Raw genomic sequence first — 20,412 nt, forward strand, 5'->3', positions numbered from 1 at the left:
TTTCCCGTGTCCTTGTCAAAAAGCAAAATATAATTCACCCCTTGTAGCTGTAACAACTTTGTATGTCAAGTCTAGTCCATACATGGGAGTTCCTTTCCAGTTCCATTTTTCCTTTCTTATATTGTACTACATTACATTGCATTTTATCATCCATCCTATTGATCAAAATGAGTGACCTTTGGCATTGATGAGCATCAGTTTTATCTTTGGTGATCCCTCAGTTTGCCCTCTTTGTTTCTAAGTCGCATAGCTTCATTTTCTTTTTGTGATTTGTGATTTGGTTACTATCTTTGCAGTACTGTTTGCTTGTTTCTTTCAAGACTTGACACAGTTTATCTTCTCTCCCTCAGCTTTGCCAGAGTTTCAGTCTTTCAGAGTTGGTTTGTCATAGTTTTCTTCTGGCTATATCCACTTTTACAGTTTTCCTAGAAAGAAGTAATAGCCAGTTTCCTCCCTTCTCCTTAATTTTAAATCCCCTTGCTGCTGCAGCTTCTCAAGGCCTGCTCTTAAGAGAACAATTCTGCCCCACATGTTGTCAGCACTACACTTACCTAGCAGCTGTGCAGAATTCAGAGTGCTAACTTTTTTGAAAAATGCTAAAATTAGACAGGTATTTTATTAGCATCTTATGGATGGAATCAGGAGTGTGTGTATATAGCCATGTGTGAATGAAAGCCACGAGTCTTGGGAAGTAAGTCTTGAAACATTTAGTAGTCCCAGAGAAGATTCCTGGGCAGACCCAAGACACTGTTGTTAACATTTCTTGCTTCCCTCTCTGACTTAAATACAGTGATGTGGGGTCATGGACTAGACATGAGATGAAGAAACAACAAGAAGTGGATTCTGGCCCTATACAGAAAAGTGGTGACCTTGGGCCAGACTTAAATCCTTTTTCTTCCATTAAGAAAGGCACTTAAGAAAATAAGACACTTGCCTTGGCTGTATCACAGGGTTCTTAGGTTCTTAGACAGAAAAAGGAAAAATCTGTGGCCTCATGTGCATGCACCTGTCCTTATTAGAGAGAAAAGGGGTAAATTTGCATGATTTGGAAGGAAGATCCCCTGGAGTCAGTGAACATCCATTTCTTGGAGGAGTTTCATAGAATACCATTTGAGGTGTGGTCTCTATACAAGTAAGTGCACCCTTTGAAAACATGGTGAGTTGGACAGGCACTGAACCAAGCATTTTCTAATTTTGCTAGACTGCTTGATAATGGGGTGCCTTCCTCCCTTGAATTTATTTTTATTCTGAAAATAATTGATTTAGGTTACTTTTCTGGAAAAAGTGTGACTCTTGACTGTTGAAATTCTTGGTATAAGAAATTTTAAAAGGAGGATCTGTGATTACACCCATTACTTTGTCATCAGTTTTAATCCTGGGCTTTCATAGTCTAGGTAATGAAAAGGAAAGTTAAGTGCCAAATGAAGGGTAAACAATGGATTATACTAGCACAGTAGCAATAGACTTTAAGATGTCAAGACATCTTCGCAGAGAAGGACAGGTTGGTTTATAAAATAACCTCAGGAGTCTGCAAATTCCTTAAGCACACAGTGAGTTTATGTTGTATAATACTATGTACCCTCCAGTTATTTCAGATACATGTCAATTTTATCACCTCCTTACAGCCAAGAGCCATATTTGATACTTCTTAACCTCTCTAGACCTTAGTTTACCCTTCAAAAAAATGGGGGAGTTGGACAGAATGATTTTTTTAAATACCTCCCAACTCTAAAATGAAACCATGGACTATAGTTAATAATACACTTATAAAAATGTGCTTTCATCAATTGTAATAAATATACCACACCAATGCAAGGTGGTATATAGGATTCCTGTATTTTATGACTGACTGTTCTGTAAACCCACAACTTCCCTAAAATATATGTATAAATGTAAAATTGTTACCAAAAAATTATATGATTCTCTGGAACAGTGTCTTTGTCCAGTGCTTCACATAGTATAAACATTTACTCAATAAATAAATGCTCTTTGAGATCATTCACCTTATCCTGTTCTTCCTTCAGAGTTAATACAAAAAAGAAACTACTCTACTGAAGGAAAACTCCTCCTAAGCCTCCTATGGATATGCTTACCTGCCTCTTTCTTCTTTCTTTCCTATTTTCTTTCTTTTTTTTAGATGGAATGCATCTTTTTTTTTATTAGAGTAGTTGTGAGTTTACAAAGTAATCATGCATCACATGTAGGATTCCCATAAGCCCCCACCAATCATATCTTGCATTGTGGATCATCCTTTATAACTGATAAAAGAACATTCAAATACTACTAACAATAGTTCATAACTTAAGTTAGGCGTATTTTTCCCATAGACCACCCTATTGTTAATACTGTCTATTAATATTTTATACTTATTATAGTGCATGAAGGAATGTTCTCATATGTGTACTGTTAGTCATGGTCCATTATCTACCTCAGGGTTCACTGTGTTATATAGTCCCATGACTTGTAAAATTTATCCAAGGTGTATACTCAATGAGTCTCAGTTTCATCAGAGTTGTGCTTTCCTCTCCACAGTCAATTTTAGAACATTTTCATTCCTTCAAAAAAGAGAGATCCCCTACCCCTTATACTTCCCTATTGATATAATATCTTTGTTCTCCTTGATGCAACAATATTACAGTTAATATTATCTGTAGTCCATAGGTCTCAGAAGTTGTATTTTTCCCATGTATCACCATATTAACACTTAGTAATAGTGATATACCTTTTTTATCATTCATAGAAGAACATTCTTGTATTTGTGCTATTATCCATAATCCTAATCCATCACTGAGCTCACTAGGTTATATAATCCCCAAATTCTCCTCTGGGTTTCTTCTGTTGACTTCTACTTCTTTAGACTACCACTTTCAGTCATGATCACATTCATAAATCAGCAAAGTTAGTTATACTCCCTATAATGTGTTAACATCAACTCTATCAATTTCCAAACAGTTACAATCAAACTTATTAAAATTCTACATACATTAAGCATCAGCTCCCCTTTACCAACCATTGTTCTATCTCCTAGTGATCTATACACTAGATTTTTAATTCGTGAGTTCACACATTGTATTTATGATTTCCTATTTTCTAACTACACTTTGTAAAACAGTATTTAAATTATAGCAGACCTCTTAAGGGTACCTGTACGTCATTACCTTGCTTATACTTAGAAATTAATATTTGTGGATAGCTTTATATATAGTTGGCTTTTTTTTTTTTTAATGTTCCCCCCACCCACCCCCACCCCAAAGCAGGGCTCAGATATGCAGCCATTTGTAAGAATGACGAATACTGTGCTATCCTTAGAGTCACATCTCTTCACTTTCCACACACATGCTTTATGCCAGGACAGGGAGGTCTGGCTACTGAGTCCCTCATGCAAATATACTTCTTGTCAGCTCACTTCACCTGTATCTTACATACAGATACTGCTTAGTTTCCAAATGTCTTTCCCCCTTGCACAAGCACCATAGGAATAAGGTTTTAAGTAATTAGCTGTTCTTGACTTCTAAGCTCGCATGACCTACCAGAATGGAGTATAAATAATATTTCAACTACAAGGTTTGTTGGGGTTTTGTTAGATATCGTTTGGTGGTAGAGCCTAACTATATTTTTTTTTTCTATTATCCTCCAGTTTCTTACCCCTTTTCCTTTCCTACCTTGTGACTTGTCTTGCCCTTCTGAACTAGAAATTCTCTTAATAGAATATAGCTCAACAGGGCACTGCTGTAAGACAAGATAGAAGGAAGTGAATTTGGCTCAACTGATAGAGCATCCGCCTACCATGTGGGAGGCTCAGGGTTCAAACACAGGGCCTCCTGACCCGTGTGGTGAGCTGGCTCACGCACATCACTGATGCGTGCAAGGAGTTCTGTGCCACACAGGGGTGTCCCCAGCATAGGGGAGCCCCACACTCAAAGAGTACACCCCCACAAGGAGAGCCGCCCCATGCGAAAAAAGCACAGCCTGCCCAGGAGTGGTGCCACACACACAGAGAGCTGACTCAGCAAGATGATGCAACATAAAAGAGACACAGATTCCCGGTGCCACTGACAAGAATATAAGCAGACACAGAAGAACACACAGCGAATGGACACAGAGAGCAGACAATGGCGGGGAGGAGAGAGGAATAAATAAATAATCTTTAAAAAAAAATAGAGAAGACCACCAATACCAGCCCCAGCAGCCCCATATACAGCTTACTCTAACAAGGGATTAGGTAGGTGATAGTATGTGTAAATGCAATTCCCTGGAAGGACGATGACCAGTGTGGAAGGCCAACCTGACTTCCTATTCAAGTATACTGTCATTCCTATTCAGAAAGCACAGGGCTTTGACTCTCTTTACAGCATGCCATTTGAGCACTCACAGTGGCAGACAAAGTAAGAGTAGTGAGTGAGCTCTTTGGAAATGTGCTTCTTAGTATAGAAAACATGTTACCTTGGCAACAGCAAGCCCACTTCATTACCAGATGGCATTAGCTGTATCTTGTAGCAGTTGCCAAGAACAGACCTGTAGCCCCTGTCAGTGGGCGTTTTGCTTCTGACTGTGGCCAGCGTTCACTAGTTCGAAGAAAAGATGTCCATTGGCCTGTGTATAATGGATGCGTTACCCTCAGACTACCAAAAGTTCAAGGCCACTACTACCTGGTTCATCAAATACATTAGAAACTGGCATATTCCAGAGAGATGAAAATCTGAATCATTATAGATTCATTCATTATTATATCTATAATCAGTATAGATATTAGGGCTAGAAAGAACATTAAAGAATATGTATTAATGTTATGACAGAGCTGGGATGTCTTATGTTACTCTTTCCACCACATCATAATCTGAAGAGAAACAAAGAGCTAGTAATTATTGGGTTTTGTTGTGTACTATACCCCTAGCCAAGTGTTTAATATGGATGGTTTCTTTAATTTCCTCAACAGGCCCTTCTGTATTTCACAGCTGACTAAATATGCCTGAGAGGTCTGACTTGCCCTAGGTCACATTGCCAGAAAGTGGCCGATGTCAGACAAAACCCAATCCAAGAATTCAAACACTTGACCATCACACTAAATGGCCTCCATATCTTCTAAACTGCCCCTGACTTTTAGGCTTGCATACTTTTTCTACTCAGCAGTCATCTATCAAATGGCACATTTTTGTTCATCCTTCAGGACACTGTACAACTCACCCATTGTTTGCACCTTCTTTTTAACCCCAGGTGTGTGGCACAGGAGGGTAAAGTAACATCAGGGGCAAGCTCTCAGAACTGGAGGCAGCAACAGTTCTGGTTCCAGCTTTGATACTAACTGGCTCCAAATTATTTCTCCCTGCAAAGTCTGGACAAATATTTGAGCCAGGTAATAATAGCTACCATATATGTCCTACCCTTTATCACTGTACTGTCTTATTTACTCACGGTGGAGATATCACTTACTCACGATGGAGATATCATTTCCATTTAGACATGAGGAAACCAGTATTCCAAAAAGATAAGTTTGGGATACTCAGTGAGCCTCCCATATTCTCGGTGGCTTCTGTGAAGCCACAGCACAAATGGAAGAGAGTTCGGGAACTAACAGAACTCTCTAGAGAGAACCTTGTGAGAGGATTGATAGTAGGAGGCACAACTGGGGAGTACTTTGTTTTTTTTATTAGGGGAAAGGAAAAAAAAACATAATATATGAGTGATTATAGGATAGAAAATGAAAAGTGGAAAGAAGAGTAGTGACTTTCATTCAGAATCATAAAATGAAAAATAAAATTTTAACCTTTCAAAAAGTATTTGCTCCTATTGCCAAGATTGTGATCTTAAAATACCATTTCCCACTGAAAAGAACAAGGGGCTACTTGAGGAAATGGCTGATTCAAAATTTCAGGCAGGAATTGCAAACAAGGTGAGTCTGGAACATCTTATGCCAGATGCCAAAGAAGCTATCAAAGATGACTGGGGTTGTAACAAAAGAAGTCAGGAGCCAACCTGAAAGAAATGCCTGTAGGCCACAGACAGGGCAATTTGAGCATCAGTAAGAATAATAACTGCGTCAGATAAAAACATATCAAATGCATTTAAATCCATGAGTTTATAATAATGTTAAATGTTTATTGGGGGGGGGACTAATTGATATACACTGGAAGAAAACTTATGAACAAATGCATTGTTTTGAAAACTGTTAAATAGGGAAAAATCACACATTTATCTGACCTATGTAATAAACGTCATAGTTGGAGTAACCAAATAGTAGGTAAGGAGCAGTTTTTCTTTTTTTTCTTTTCTTTCCAACTAATAACAAGAAAGAATGATGGCATTCGAATGTTACCCTCTGTAACCCCCAATGAATTAATGGGCTAACTGCTAGCATCAGACTTTGTATGCCTCCTGTTAGTAGACTGTAACACTGCCTACAATCTTGTTCCCCAAAATCAAGCTTGAATCTGATCTAACTACCAATTTGCAGGAATTACAGAGTAAGGAGAAACCCATGTTAAAGTATACTTTCAGGATACCGTTAGCAAAATCTAGACTGTGAAACTCTATGAAAAAAATGATGCAGTTTCTTCAATAAATAAAATGGGTGGGAGAAAGGAAAGGGGGTGATACTTTTACTTTAGGAGAAACTTATGAGACATGTCAAACATTCACATTGTATTGACCATATTTGAAAGAATAACAAGCTTTTTAAAAAGTGACATTTATGAGCCTGTTGGAAATATGCATACTGACTAAAATGTATGTTTGATGATATTAGAGAATTCTTGTGTAGATGGGATGGTATTGTGATTATACTTTTAAGAGTATATCTTTTAGAGATATATAGCAAAATATTTACAGATGAAATGATACAATGGCTAGTATTTGTTTCAAAATAATACAGGAAGGGAAAAGTAGGTAGGGGTAGAAATAGAGGCTGGAATAAGGCCCATGGTGGTTTTTCATACTGTATCATATACTTTTATATTTGTTTTAAATTTTTCCATTATAAAAGGTTTAAAAATAAGTTGTTAGTATTTATGGGAGAAAATTTTATTTTCTTTTTATAATAATTCTAACGAGAGCAGAATGAAATAGCTGTGTGTTCATACCTTTCTGTGGATTGCCATGACCCTCATGGTTAGCAGTTTCGCAGATTTTATCAAAAGCCTTAAAATACTTGTACTTTTGCCTCAGGAATTACAATTCTACAAATCTGTCCTAAGGAAATAAACCCAAATGCAAGAAAGGGAAAATTTGGAAGCAATTAAAATTTCTAACAATAAGAGAATGGTTAAGGAAATTATAGTATCTCTACTCAACAGAATACTATGCAGCATTTAACACAATTTTTGAAGCCTGCCTAACAATATGGAACATTTCTTATGTCATAGTTTTAAATAAAACTTTGATTTAAAATTGTATAGTTTCATATATAACCATGTTAAAAATTGAATAACGGTAAATCTTGGGTAGCAAAAAAGATTAAAAAGAAGTATCCCCAAAATGTTAATGGTGATTATCTTTGGATGGGAAGATGGTGAACAATTGTATTCTTTTCTCTAATTTTAAATTTTTCCAAAATGCACATGTATTAGTTAACTTTTTTTCATGTCAATTAACTTTTTTTTTTTTAAGATTTATTTATTTTTCCCCCTTCCCCTCCTCCTGCCCTGCTGTTTTTGCTGTCTGTATTGTCTTCTTTTCTCAGTTTCTCTCCTCTAGGATGCACCAGGATTCGATCCTGGAGACCCCAGGTGTGGAAAGAGGTTCCCTGTCATGCCAGCCACCTTAGTTCCTGGTTTCTCTTGCTCTTCACCTTGATTCTCCCTTTGTCTCTCTTCTGATGCATCATCATCCTGCTGCATGACTCACTTGCGCGGGCATTTGCTCACCACATGGGCACTCACATGAGCACTGGCTCGCCACGTGGGCACTCACACGGGTACTGGCTTACTGCACGAGCATGCTTTCTCTTCTTCTTTTTTACCAGGAGACCCCAGGGATATAACCCAGGTCCTCCATTATGGTATGCAGAAACTCTATCACTTAAGCCACATCCGCTTCCCTCAGTTAACTTAAAGTTAACTTTAAGATACTAAAATTAACTTTTTTTTATCACTTTAGTTTTTAGAGCAGTTGTAGGTTTACAGAAAACACATGCAGAAAGTAAATTTCCCATTCAGCCCCACCTTCCCACTTTCCCCGTCCCCACAGATTTCATCGATGTTATACATTTCTTAAAATTGATGAACCAATATTAGTATAATTATATTATTAACTAAAGTCCATGGCTTGCATTAGGGTTCTCTTGGTGTGTTACATATTCTATGGGTGTTTAATTATTTTATTCTGGTAATATATATGCAGTATAAAATTTTCTTTTTTAACCGCTTTCAAGTATGTTAGTTACTTGCTGTTAGTTATATTCACAATGTTGTACTACCATCAACATCATCCATGACCAAAATTTTTCCATCACCCCAAACAGAAACTCTGTGCCAATTAAGCATTAAGTCCCTATTCTTCACCCTTACCTTTGCCTCTGGTAACCTGTGAGTTTCTAACTATGAATTTATATATTCTAATTATTTCCATACAAGTGAGATCACGCAATACTTGTCCTTTTGTGTCTGGCTTTTTCCACTTAGCACGATGTCTTCAAGTTTCATCCATATTGTAGCACATATCCGAACCTCATTCCTTCTTATAGCTGAGTAATATTCCATTGTATGTATACGCCACATTTTGTTTATCCATTCATGCATTGATGGACACTTGGATTGCTTCTTCCTTTTTGGCTATTATGAATTGTGCTGATATGAATATCAGTGTGCAAATATCAGTTCAAGTCCCTGCTTTCAATTACTGGGGTTTATAGCAGTTTGATATGGTTATGAATCCCAAAAATAGATATTGGATTATGTTTGTAATCTGGTCTGTACCTGGGCATGATTAGGGCTTTGATTGGGCCATGTCATTAAGGTATTGAGTCCCCACCCCTTGGTGGGTGGGAACTCACAGATAAAAGGCATGGCAAAGGACAGAGTTGAGGGTTTTCGATGTTGGAGTGGGTTTTCGATGCTGAAGCCTTAAGCTGGAGCCCCAGGAAGTAAGCACACAGAGGAAAGAAAAGCCAGCCCCAGGAAGAGAGGAACCCTGAGCCCAGGAAGAAGCAAGCCCTGGGAAGAGAAGAACCTTGAACCCAGAGAAAAGCAAGAACCTGGAAGAGAGGAAACCAGGAAGCCTGAACCCTCTCAGACGTCAGCAGCCCTCTTGCTCTCCAACACATGAAAATAGACTTTGGTGAGGGAAGTAACATGTTTTGTGGCCTGGTATCTGTAAGCTCCTACCCCAAATTAATACCCTTTATAAAAACCAACCAATTTCTGGTATTTTGCATCAGCACCCCTTTGGCTGACTAATACAGGGGTATATACCTAAAAGTGAGATTGTCGGGTTGTATAGTAAATATATAATTAACTTTCTAAGGAACTGCCAAACTCTTTTATACAGTGGTTGAACCTTTTTCTTTTTTTTAGGCAATTTCTTGCCCTTTATTTTTTTTTAATGTATTTAACATTTCTTAAAAAAAAAAAAAACTTTTTGTTTTCAAATTTTATATTTACAGAAATGGTAAAGTTTGTACAATGTGTTGCTATGGAGTCTTCAACATCATCTAATATTAACTTATGTAACTGTGATACATATATCAAAACTAAAAAAAGTTTTAACATGAATAAGATACTGTTATCAAAACTAGAGACTTCATTTTAGTTTCCCCAGTTTTCCCACTTTTGTCCCTTAACTGTTCCATGATCCAACCTGTCAGTCCCATGATTAAGTTGTAAGGCACAATTGACCTTAACATAAAGAGAGTATACATGTGGGCTTCATCTACTGACATGAGCTCTTAAAAGTAGAGGGCTTTTCTAAGCCTGATGGCAGAAGGGTATGTCAGAGAGATGTGGACTTATAAGAAAATGATGTACCACAGCTGCATTGAAGATACAAGGTCCACAGAAGAGGTTACACCTTTTTAATTCCCCCCAATAATGTTCGAGGATTCTTGTTTCTCACAAACATTTGTTATTTTCTGTTTTTAAAAAATAATATCCATGGTATGTCATTGTGGTTTTGATTTGCATTTCCCTAATTCATAGCTAATGATGTTGAGCACCATTTCATGTGTTTATTGGCTATTTGTATATCTTCTTTAAAGAAATATCTATTCAGATCCTTGGCCCATTCTTTTAAGTAGGTCGTTTGTCTTTTTGTTGTTGAGTTGCAGTAGTTCTTTGTGTATTTTGCATGTTAAACCCTTATCAGATGTGTGGTTTCCAAATATTTTCTCCCATTCTGTAATTTGTCTTTTCACTTTCTTGGTAATGTCCTTTGATGCACAAAAGTTTTAAAATTTGATCCGTCAGTGTATCTATTTTATTGCGCATGCTTTTAGTATAAAGTCTAAGAATCCATTGTCTAATACAAGGTCCTGAAGATGTTCCCCTATGTTTTCTTTTTCAGTTATATAGTTTTAGCTTTTATGTTTAGGTTGTTGATCCATTTCATAAAGTATGAGGTAGAGGTCCACTTTCATTTCTTTGCATGTGGATATCCAGTTTTTCTCAGCACCATTTGTTGAAGAGTCTATTCTTTCCCATGGAGTGCCATGTCAGTTGGAATATCACACTGTTTTGATTACTGTAGCTTTGTAATAAGTTTTGAAATTGGGAAGTTGAGTCCTCCAACTTTGTTCTTTTTCAGGTTGGTGTTGGCTATCCACAGTCCCTTATTTTTCCATATGAATTTCATGATTGCTTTTCCATTTCTGCAAAGAAGACTGTTGGAATTTTGATCAGGATTGCACTGAATCTATAAATCGTTTTGGGTAGAACTGACATCTTAATGATTTTTAGTCTTCCAATCCATGAACACGGAATATACTTTCATTTCTTTAGATCTTTTTTAATCTCTTTCAGCAATGTTTTGTAGTTTTCCATGTACAAGTTTTTACATCCTTTGGTTAAATTTATCCCTAGATATTTGATTCTTTTAGTTGCTACTGTAAATGGATTTTTTTCTTTTTTTCCTTTTCAGATTATTTTTTACCAGTATATTGAAACACCACTGATTTTTGTCTTTTGGTCTTATAACCCAAAACTTTGCTGAATTCATTATTGGCTCTAGTAGCTTTGTTTTAGTTTGGGATTTTTTTGTTTGTTTGTTTTTTATATGTTCATGTCATCTGCAAATAAGAAAATTTTAGTACCTTTAAAATATCAAAATTAACTTTTCAAAGCAAAATGTCTGCATATGTAAAATTTCTGGTATCTCTAGTATGTTTTTCTGAATTTCATCTCAAACTTGAATTTGTGCCTACTAAAGTTATTTAACAGCTAATTCAAGTCAGCTAGATTTTGTTTTAGGAAACAATTGCGTAGTAATCTATGCTTATTAGCAAAGAGAATTAAAGTAATTGAAAATGGTGACCCAGTTGGAGGAAGTATATAGAACCTCTACTTTAGCCTAGTGAGAGGTAATTGATTTCAGTTCTTATAGTGAATTACAAAACTATAAATCTATTACTTAGCCACCTCCTTCCCTCACACCCTCTCTTTCTTCTTCCAATGCACTATATGTGGATTGGCAGAGTTGCTTATCCTGTCTTCATGGTTTATTGACATTCTTAAGTAGTGACTTTTAGTTGTACAAAAAATGGACAATTACATTTTACATGGTGTGGCAATATTTTAAAGTACTATACAGAAATAAGGCTATTTTAATTAACATCATCATATTTTTTTCTTACCCTATCTATTTTACCAATTTATACATATAAAAATAAGGACACCAACCAAGCACTTAAAATTACTGAAGAAACCAGATATTAGAAATATTCACTTTTTCTAAGAACTAATCAAGGAAAGAAGAAAGTTGTTAGTGGGAACAGTCAGTTGAAAAACTGCAAGGAATGGGAAAATAAATAAATGATGGTTAAAAGGGGGCATCATTCTTAGAAACTGGTAACAAGTTGAAGTGAAGGATCAAGATTACTGTTTGGGGCTAAGGCGTCTGTCTTACTGGTGTCTTCAGGACTTTCAGCTATAATTTTATAATGTCAAAGCCTCATTGAGGGAAGCGGATATGGCTCGAGCAATTGGGCTTCCACCTACCACATGGGAGGTCACAGGTTCAGTTCCTGGTGCCTCCTAGAGAAGGCAAGCTAGTGTGGCAGGCAGGTACGACGAGCTGACACAACAAAAGAGACATAGAGGAAAGACAATGAGAGATACAGCAAACCAGGGAGCTGAGCTGGCTCAGGTGATTGAGCATCTCTCTTCAACATGGGAGGTCCTGGGTTCAGTTCCCAGTGCCTCTTAAAGAGAAGATGAGCAGACACAGAGAGCACACAATAAATGGACACAGAGAGCAGACAGTGACCACAAACAATGGGGGGGGGGGGGTGGGCCGGAATAAATAAATAAAATAAATCTTAAAAATAAAGCTTCATTGGAACAACCAAGAGCATGGATCTTGGATTGGTTCTGTGCTGGCTCTGCCTTTGGGATCTTATCCATGAAATAATAAAGAAGAGGGTAAGCAAAGTAATAGAAAAGTTATGCAGTTTCCTTAAAAGAGAGGTGCTATTTCTCTTCTCACTGCTGATCCTATTCCAGCAAATACAACAGGTTACTTTTTCCCTGGCATATATGAAACTGCACTTTTTCCAGGGCTTTTTTTTTTTTTAATCCATAATACATGCTTTTGTTCTGAGAGAGTAAAAGCACTTAAATATATTTCCAAGATTATGTTTATTTTGCAAAGATAAAATTCATCTACTTTACTTTTCCTCTAGATATTCTTTGGTATCACATCTCCAGTTTATACCAGCAATTAAAAAGAAAAACCAGAGGGTTTTTATGTTGCCTACTTGTACTTTCTATATTTTTGCATACTCCATGGGTATATATAGGGCCATAATATAATATATGTAGCAGTTTGATATGGTTATGAATTCCAAAAATAGATATTGGATTATGTTTGTAATCTGGTCTGTACCTGGGTGTGATTAAGTTATTATTAGGGCTTTGATTGGCCCATGTCATTAGGGTGTTGAGTACCCACCCCTTGGTGGGTGGGGACTCACAGATAAAAGGCATAGCAAAGGACAGAGTAGGGGGTTTTCTGATGTTGGAATTTTGATGTTGGAGTTTGATGCTGAAGTCTTAAGCTGGAGCTGCAGGAAGTCAGCACACAAAGGAAAGAGAAGCAAGACCCAGGAAGAGAGGACCTGAACCAGGAGAAGAACACAGAGGACTAGAGATGGCTCCTTAGACACAGCAGAAACCCCAGGGAGAGAAACAGCCATTCACCTCTTTGTCTACAGCTGACCTTGTAGAGAGAGGCAAAGTCTAAAAGCCTCATAGTCTATAGCTGACCTTGTGGAGAAAACAGAAGAGCTGAGCCTGGAGGAACCCAGGAAGCCTGAACCCTCACAGACATCAGCAGCCATCTTGCTCCAACATGTGAAAATAGACTTTGATGAGAGAAGTAACTTATACTTTATAGCCTGGTATCTGTAAGCTCGTATCCCAAATAAATACCCTTTATAATAACCAACCAATTTCTGATATTTTGCATCAGCACCCCTTTGGCTGACTAATACAATATGAAAGCAAACGTGCTCCCTAAATCCTAGAATGCCAGAATCACAGGATTCCCTTTGAAGAAGGTAATCTTAAAACAGAAAAAATAAAGGGAAATTTTACTTTATCTAGCAGATAGTGAACGTGAAAGTTATCCTTGAGAATAAATAAATTCAGGGTAGTTAGATGAGCTGGGAGTCACTACATCTTTAAGTGATTCATGGAAGAACTTGGAGTTGTTGAGAGTTGTTCTTAAATGTTTTAGAATGATAGCACAAAGGACAACCATAATAACTTTCTCAAAATGTCCTATGGTACATTTCTCAGAAACAGGATGGGTAGATGATCTTTTTTTCTTGTTAATAGTCTTGCCCAACTTTGTGTGATTTGCATGTTCAGGTTAGAGACTTCCATGTTTTCATGCATGTGTTTTGACAGGTAACCTTGGGAAAAGTGTTGAAAGTGATTGTTGTCATGCGGAGCCTATTTATTGATCGAACAATAGTAAAGGGGTATAATGAAAATGTCTACACAGAAGACGGCAAGGTAAGCATTCTGAGCCTTTTGTTTTGCTTTTTCTTTATTTCTTGTATCCCAGAAAAAAAGTAGTGAAGTCCCAGATAAATGACTGAAATCATAACTGAAATTATCAACAAACATAGATACGTCAGAATGAAGATGAACACTTCATACACACAAAAAAAATTTCATTCTTTCTGCTTGCGTTTTGCATCAAGCTTCTACTTTTTCCTCTAAGCCTGGTGCCCTTACTTGAATTTCTAATTTATCACCTTAGACCTCAGTTGCCTCATTAAATGTATCTTCTGAGGATATGGATCTTTTTTTTTTGCCACGACAAGCTGCATATCAATAGCCCAGGGTTCAGTATTTTGCTTTTGCTAAAACTATGAGGAATATTCTAGTTAGTTTGATATACAACTTGATGATGATCTTTTTTCCATGATGCTCATAAGTAGCCCTCGGTAAGTTACATACTGAATAGCTGCTACTAAAAAAAGATAAGTTATTTCCATGGATGATTTCTTTCATAGAAAGTTCACCCATATGAACCCCTAATTCTTTTGCTGCACACACTCCATATGGCTCTGTAGAGAGCATCTGAGGATGATAATGCGAGCTGACAGTCTTCATTTGTGTTTGCTTCTGGAGTGTAATGAGCCCTCTGCCTGACATACCCACCCAAACTCACGTTGGTCATTTCCCAGCTCTAAGCCTCAATCTCCCCCACTCTTAGAAGCTTTCCCTTCTCCTGATGAATTTCATTAAAATTTAAGAGTTTGTTAGTACTAGCATTCACCACCCAAAGGCCACATTATACTGAATATTCTTCAGAAAAAGGTGATAAAAGTGGCTGAGCACATAACAGTCTTATGTAAGAGGTGTAACCCATAAAGTGTCTAAATGGGAAGTTATCCTTACTCCAAGAACTCTACCATGTTCTCTTAAATATCCCCATTGATAGCCCACCATACTTTGAGGAGAGATTTTTTTTTTCTTTTTGGAAGAAACAAAATATCTATGCAGCAAGTATGGGGAATAAAGTGGATAATCAAGACAGGCATGATTTGTGTATATATGATACATAAACTCCAATGGCAGTTCCCAAAAGAGAAATTCCAAACTGTTGATCAGCAGCAGAAGAAACACTAGAATAGTGTATAACCAGCCAAGGAGACTCTGGGTTATTGTTCATTTAGAGGTATGGTTCTCATTGGCTTTTTCAAGGTTTATAACTATATAGTTGCTCTCAAAGAACTTATAGATGAATTGGGGAGATAAAAAAAAATTGAGTAAAAAGATAAATGATAGTTAGGATCACACTATTCTAAATTCATAATGCAAATGAAACATATTCTGAATTTAAATTATTAGAGAGAATGGATATTTTACTACTTTGCATGGTCTCTTTAGCATTATATTTCTTTAATAGGATGCCTCATACTGAAGTGTCCAAAATAATATTAATACATGTAAATCAAACTTAGCACTTTGCCACCTAGTAAATATAAATAACTAGCATTATATTTATTTTGTACTTAAAACAAAGTAATTAGAAAATAGTCTTATATGTACACTTATAAAATTTCTCTCTAGTTACTCCTTTTTAGTTGCTTTAAATATTAATAGTTCCTTCTTTCCCATTTACCCCTTGTCTCCTGGTTTCCCTAGGATTCTCTTCTCCCTCTGCCCATTCCCCTAGCCATTCTTATCCATTCCTGTGGTTTCACACATAAGCCACATAGGATTTACTCATTTTGTTTCTAGATCAGACATCTCTGAGTTCCATATCTGCATATCTACTAGACCCCCGAAGTATTTCAGTCCAGCATGTCTAAAACTAAATTCATTATCTCACTCCCTAAACTTGATATTCCTCCTCTGTTCCTTATCTTGATTAATTGTACCACCGCTTAATTGCTTAAGTCTTCCTTCCCCTGATTTCCTATAACTAGTCTGTCAGCAGGTTCTGGCAAATCTCCGTCTTAAATCTCTCTCAAATTCGGCCAATTCTGTCCATCTGTACCCCTTTCAGGTTCTCATTATTTCTCAATTGAATAACTTCACTAGCCTTCTCACTTCTAATCTCTACTCAAACTTCCCTCCCATAGTCTTTCACTTAGTTTCCAGAGCAATCTTCCTAGAATACACATCAGAGCATATGATTCTTTTGCTTTTCACCATTTCCCCACTGCCCAGAGCAACCCTTTCCAAAACAGGATATTAATTGGTAAAAAGCAGTCCATGGCCACAAAAGTTGGAGAAATACTGGGTTAGAAGAAGTTCAGTAGGTTTCTTTCCTGTAGAAATTCTTAGGAACTTTAGTTTGCTTATGTTCCTTATGGATCTCCAAGAGGGTTGTATAGTAGACAACATTTCCCTGACTTATTTGATCACCAAATTCTTTTTCTCTTCCCTTATTCTTGGAGCATATTGTGACCTTAGTGTTTTGCAGAACATACTTCTGAAACTGTAACTTATAGAATAAAATCCAAATGCCTTAATAAGACATGTAAATGCTTAATGAGCTGGCTACTGCCTTCCTTTCTGACCTCATCTGCCATCATTCTCTGCATACAATTCATCTTACTGTCCAGCCTTATGTGCTACTTGTGGTTCCCAAAACATACTAAACTCTTCCACTCTTACACGTTCTGTGCCCATTGTCTAGGCTGGTTTCCCCTCCTAGTCTACCTGACATACTCCTACTCTTCCTTTCACACTTAAATGTCATCTTCCTTCTCATCTTGTCCCCATTTTCCCAAGGGCTCTTGTATAAGTCCTGTTCTTATGAGCATAGCCTCTGGAGCATGGCACGTAGATTTACCTCTACTTGCAGCACAAATTATCGTCATCCTTATTAATTCATCCATAGAATTTTGAACAATCTTTTATTAGTATTAAAATTACTGCATCATGATTATTCATGTACATGTCTATCTTGTAATTAATAAGTATACTAACAATACATTTATTGTATGGTAAGTATCGTATTAAAGCAATCTTTGCCTACAGTGTTTATTGAATCCTCCTAATGATTTCATGACATAAATACTGCTTTTATACTCATTTTACAGATAAGGGAACTGAGATCTAGGATGGTAACATAATTTGCCCACCATCACACAGAGCTGATCTCAGACCTGCAAATGTGCATCCTGTTACTCTTTGTATCCCTAGGATGCACCTCGGTACCTTGAACACAGAAGAAACCCAATATTATGCAGGAGTGGGTAATAAATAAGTCTAAAATACATCATTGGGACATGAAAAAGTTTTAACTGGAGTAGAAAAGTGGAGAACCAAAAGTTAGAGATGGGAACTAAAAGAGGGAGCAGGTAATGACGTCCTAAATAAATCAAAGAATAAAAGACATACACACACACATTTTCCTAATCAGAGATTAGCATGAGTTCTTTGTTCATCAGAAAGGAAAGGGGTATGTTCAGGAACCTGAATTCTACTGTGATTATCATAAGCATGGTGCTAAAGGAATCCTCTTGTTCGCTTTTACAACTACATCCATCTGCCCAAGTGGTAAGCAGGGACCCCAAAGCTGAAAATAGCAAGACCTAGAGGACTAAGTCCATTGTTATTTTAAAAGTACATTAACCACATTTGGCAGAGAAGCTTTTAAGTAACTGCTCTGCTCAGAATCTAAGCCTATCTGATTTGATTAGCCCCATCTTTTTTTCAGTGCACTTTACAAAAAATAAAAATAAAATCATGAAGACATTATTAGTGTTTTATCTTGAATACTGATACTAGTATCCGTATTTTTATATCTTTTTTATATAATATATACATATAATATACAGGGCAATTTATTATATACGATTGTAACCAGGGCAATTAATGTGTCAAAATGTCTGGCACATGCCAAATGTAACATTTGGAAGGAGCCTTTGGAGCCTAAGGTGTGGTCTACAAGAACAATTGTTCCTTGTAGTTTTGCTGTTTGAAAGATGCAGCCCTGTATTTGCTGAGTTGGTGCCTACATGATTGCCTGGGGGTGTTTTGCTGCAGTCTCCTAGAGCACAGCCACTGATATGGGGTGTGGCTTGAAGGTCTTGCAGGGCTCACGAGGATCTGTACTTTGCTTATACCATCATCCATGCCCTCCAAACTCAAAGTAACCAGCATTCTGAAAAGGTTAATTATTGTTGTTACACTCGTGGCTCAGTGCCACTACCATTTTCTAGACCTGGTAGATTTTTCTTCCATCACAATCCCAGCAAGGCTATCATTTTGCAATAGCAGCCAGCACCACTGTCCTAATCATTCTCTTTACCTGTGATGCATATTTTTTGTACCAAGCACCCTAGTCTAATTCCTCTAATAAAAAATAAAAATGCTTTTAAGATTTGCCAACCTGCTATCATTTGTAATCAGGGAATAGCAAAGAGCCGTGACTCAGCGTGTTAAAAGGCAGGATTTACGATGAATACCTGGCCGTTGTCCTGATTTTATGCCAGTCAAACTAACTGAAAAAGTCTAAGTGTCTCAGTTGACTTTATCTTATCAGGGAATTTAGGTTATGTTAATGCTATAGCTTCATTAATTACCTCATATCAATAAAAAAAAAAAGGCAGCTTTTAGCCTCCTAGCGTAAGAAAAGAAAAGAAATGGTGGTATCAAAGGAAACCTTCAAAGACAGTGAGAGTTGTCTCCAGGGTAATTTCTGATCCCTGCATTCTTCCCACTTCAAAGTTGGGTGTGTGTGTGTGTGTGTTTGGGTCGAAGGGGTTGGGGGAAGCTTGAATCTGATTTCTCTAATAAGTGTTGACATCAGCCCTGTTTGATATTAGATGCAGGGAACATTTTGATTTGTTATAGCCTTTGAAATTGTTCAGACGACCTTCAGAAAAATGGCCTCTTGTTACTTATGGGGGAGAAGGGTGAAAGCTGGGAGAAGGGGAATCTAGTTTAATTCATATGCAGAGGATACCCTGAAATTGTGCTTTCAGCAGTTTTTCAGTAACAAATGTATGTCCTGATTGAAAGTGAAAAGTTGAAGAATAATAGACCAGTAGCACTGCATTCGTTGGTAAGACTTGTTCACTTTTTTATTCTCCAAGGGAGGGTGGGCAGGCTTAAGAAGATGACCAAATACAAGTTCATGATTTTGAAAACTTAGGTGACTGTGGTGGAGAAATCCATTACCATTGCTGATTTGTAGCCTTCTTCTCATACTGACATTTTTATTACCTGTTGACTTTGCAAGATGAGCTACTAAATAAAGGCTTTAAGAGTTGAAATCCCTGTGAGGCTTATGAGTTTTATTTTGAAGTGTCAGTTTTTATAATTTATAATTCATTGTACTGTTGTCGGAAATGATGTAAAGAATTGGTAACTTTCTGATAAGCTGCTGAAATTTTCACTTCCTTCTAAATGAATTTTAGCAGCATCGATCATCACAACATAGGCCTCAAAGCAGATTCGTAATGTTGAACTTTGCAAGAGTACCCCCAGCAGAGCATTCCATCTGAATTCTAGTTGAACAGCAGTCTTCCTCGGAGATTAAGAGTTGGGCCTCTGGAGACAAACCTGGTTTTGAATTCTCCACCACATATTTACTATGTGACCTTGGATAAGTTGCTTAATTTCTCTGAGCCTCAATTCCCTCATCTGTGAATTAGAAATAATTTTGTCATCCTTATGCTACTGTCGGAAGGATTTAAAACAAGGGTTCTTAACCTTTTTTGTTCCACAGACCCCTTTGCCAGTCAGATAAAAACCATGGGCCCCTTATAAGTCTACCCTATACTGTGTATTATTTAATAAATATATCACACCTGCACCAACACATCCCCACAAGAATAATGTTTTTTTTTTGAATTTCAGTTCAAGCTCACAGACCCCTTGTTAAGAACCCGTGATTTCAAAAGATAGTGCAGCTAAAGTGAAGGCCAAATACACAGTATTCAGTAAATGGCCTCTGCTCTTCCTGGTTGTGATATAGGTGGTTACAATGGTGGTAACCATCATCGTGGTTAGAATTACTTATGTTAGTTCATCCTGGTTTTTACTGATGTTAGTTCATCCTGGTTTTCTTTTTAGTGAGTAAATTTAATTTGTCACTATTTTCACTATTTCTTCCTGTGCATTGAAAAGAAGTTTGAAGACTTGATGTTTGTCCTGAGAACAGATGTGTCTAAGTTAAAGCAGTTGGTCATCTGTGGGGTTTGTTTCCAGTTTACTTTAGAGTAGACCACATTTCCAGCCCTGAAATACTAATTCCAATTCCCTGAGACCAGGAGAATGCTCCTAAGACTGCAGA

The 20,412-nt window shown here is 37.1% G+C and overlaps 1 protein-coding gene across 1 annotated transcript in view; it reads left to right on the forward strand.

Annotated features, from left to right (window-relative positions):
- The window catches only part of MED27 (mediator complex subunit 27), a 262,494-nt gene that overhangs the window by 208,750 nt on the left and 33,332 nt on the right, over nt 1-20,412 (forward strand). Inside the window, exon 5 of the mRNA XM_004468043.3 lies at nt 14,052-14,159. Within this exon, the coding sequence (XP_004468100.1) occupies nt 14,052-14,159 (108 nt within the window). The remainder of the gene's footprint in view (nt 1-14,051; nt 14,160-20,412) is intronic.

The sequence above is a fragment of the Dasypus novemcinctus genome, chromosome 8, assembly GCF_030445035.2.
Source record: "Dasypus novemcinctus isolate mDasNov1 chromosome 8, mDasNov1.1.hap2, whole genome shotgun sequence".
In the NCBI taxonomy this organism is placed as follows: domain Eukaryota; kingdom Metazoa; phylum Chordata; class Mammalia; order Cingulata; family Dasypodidae; genus Dasypus; species Dasypus novemcinctus.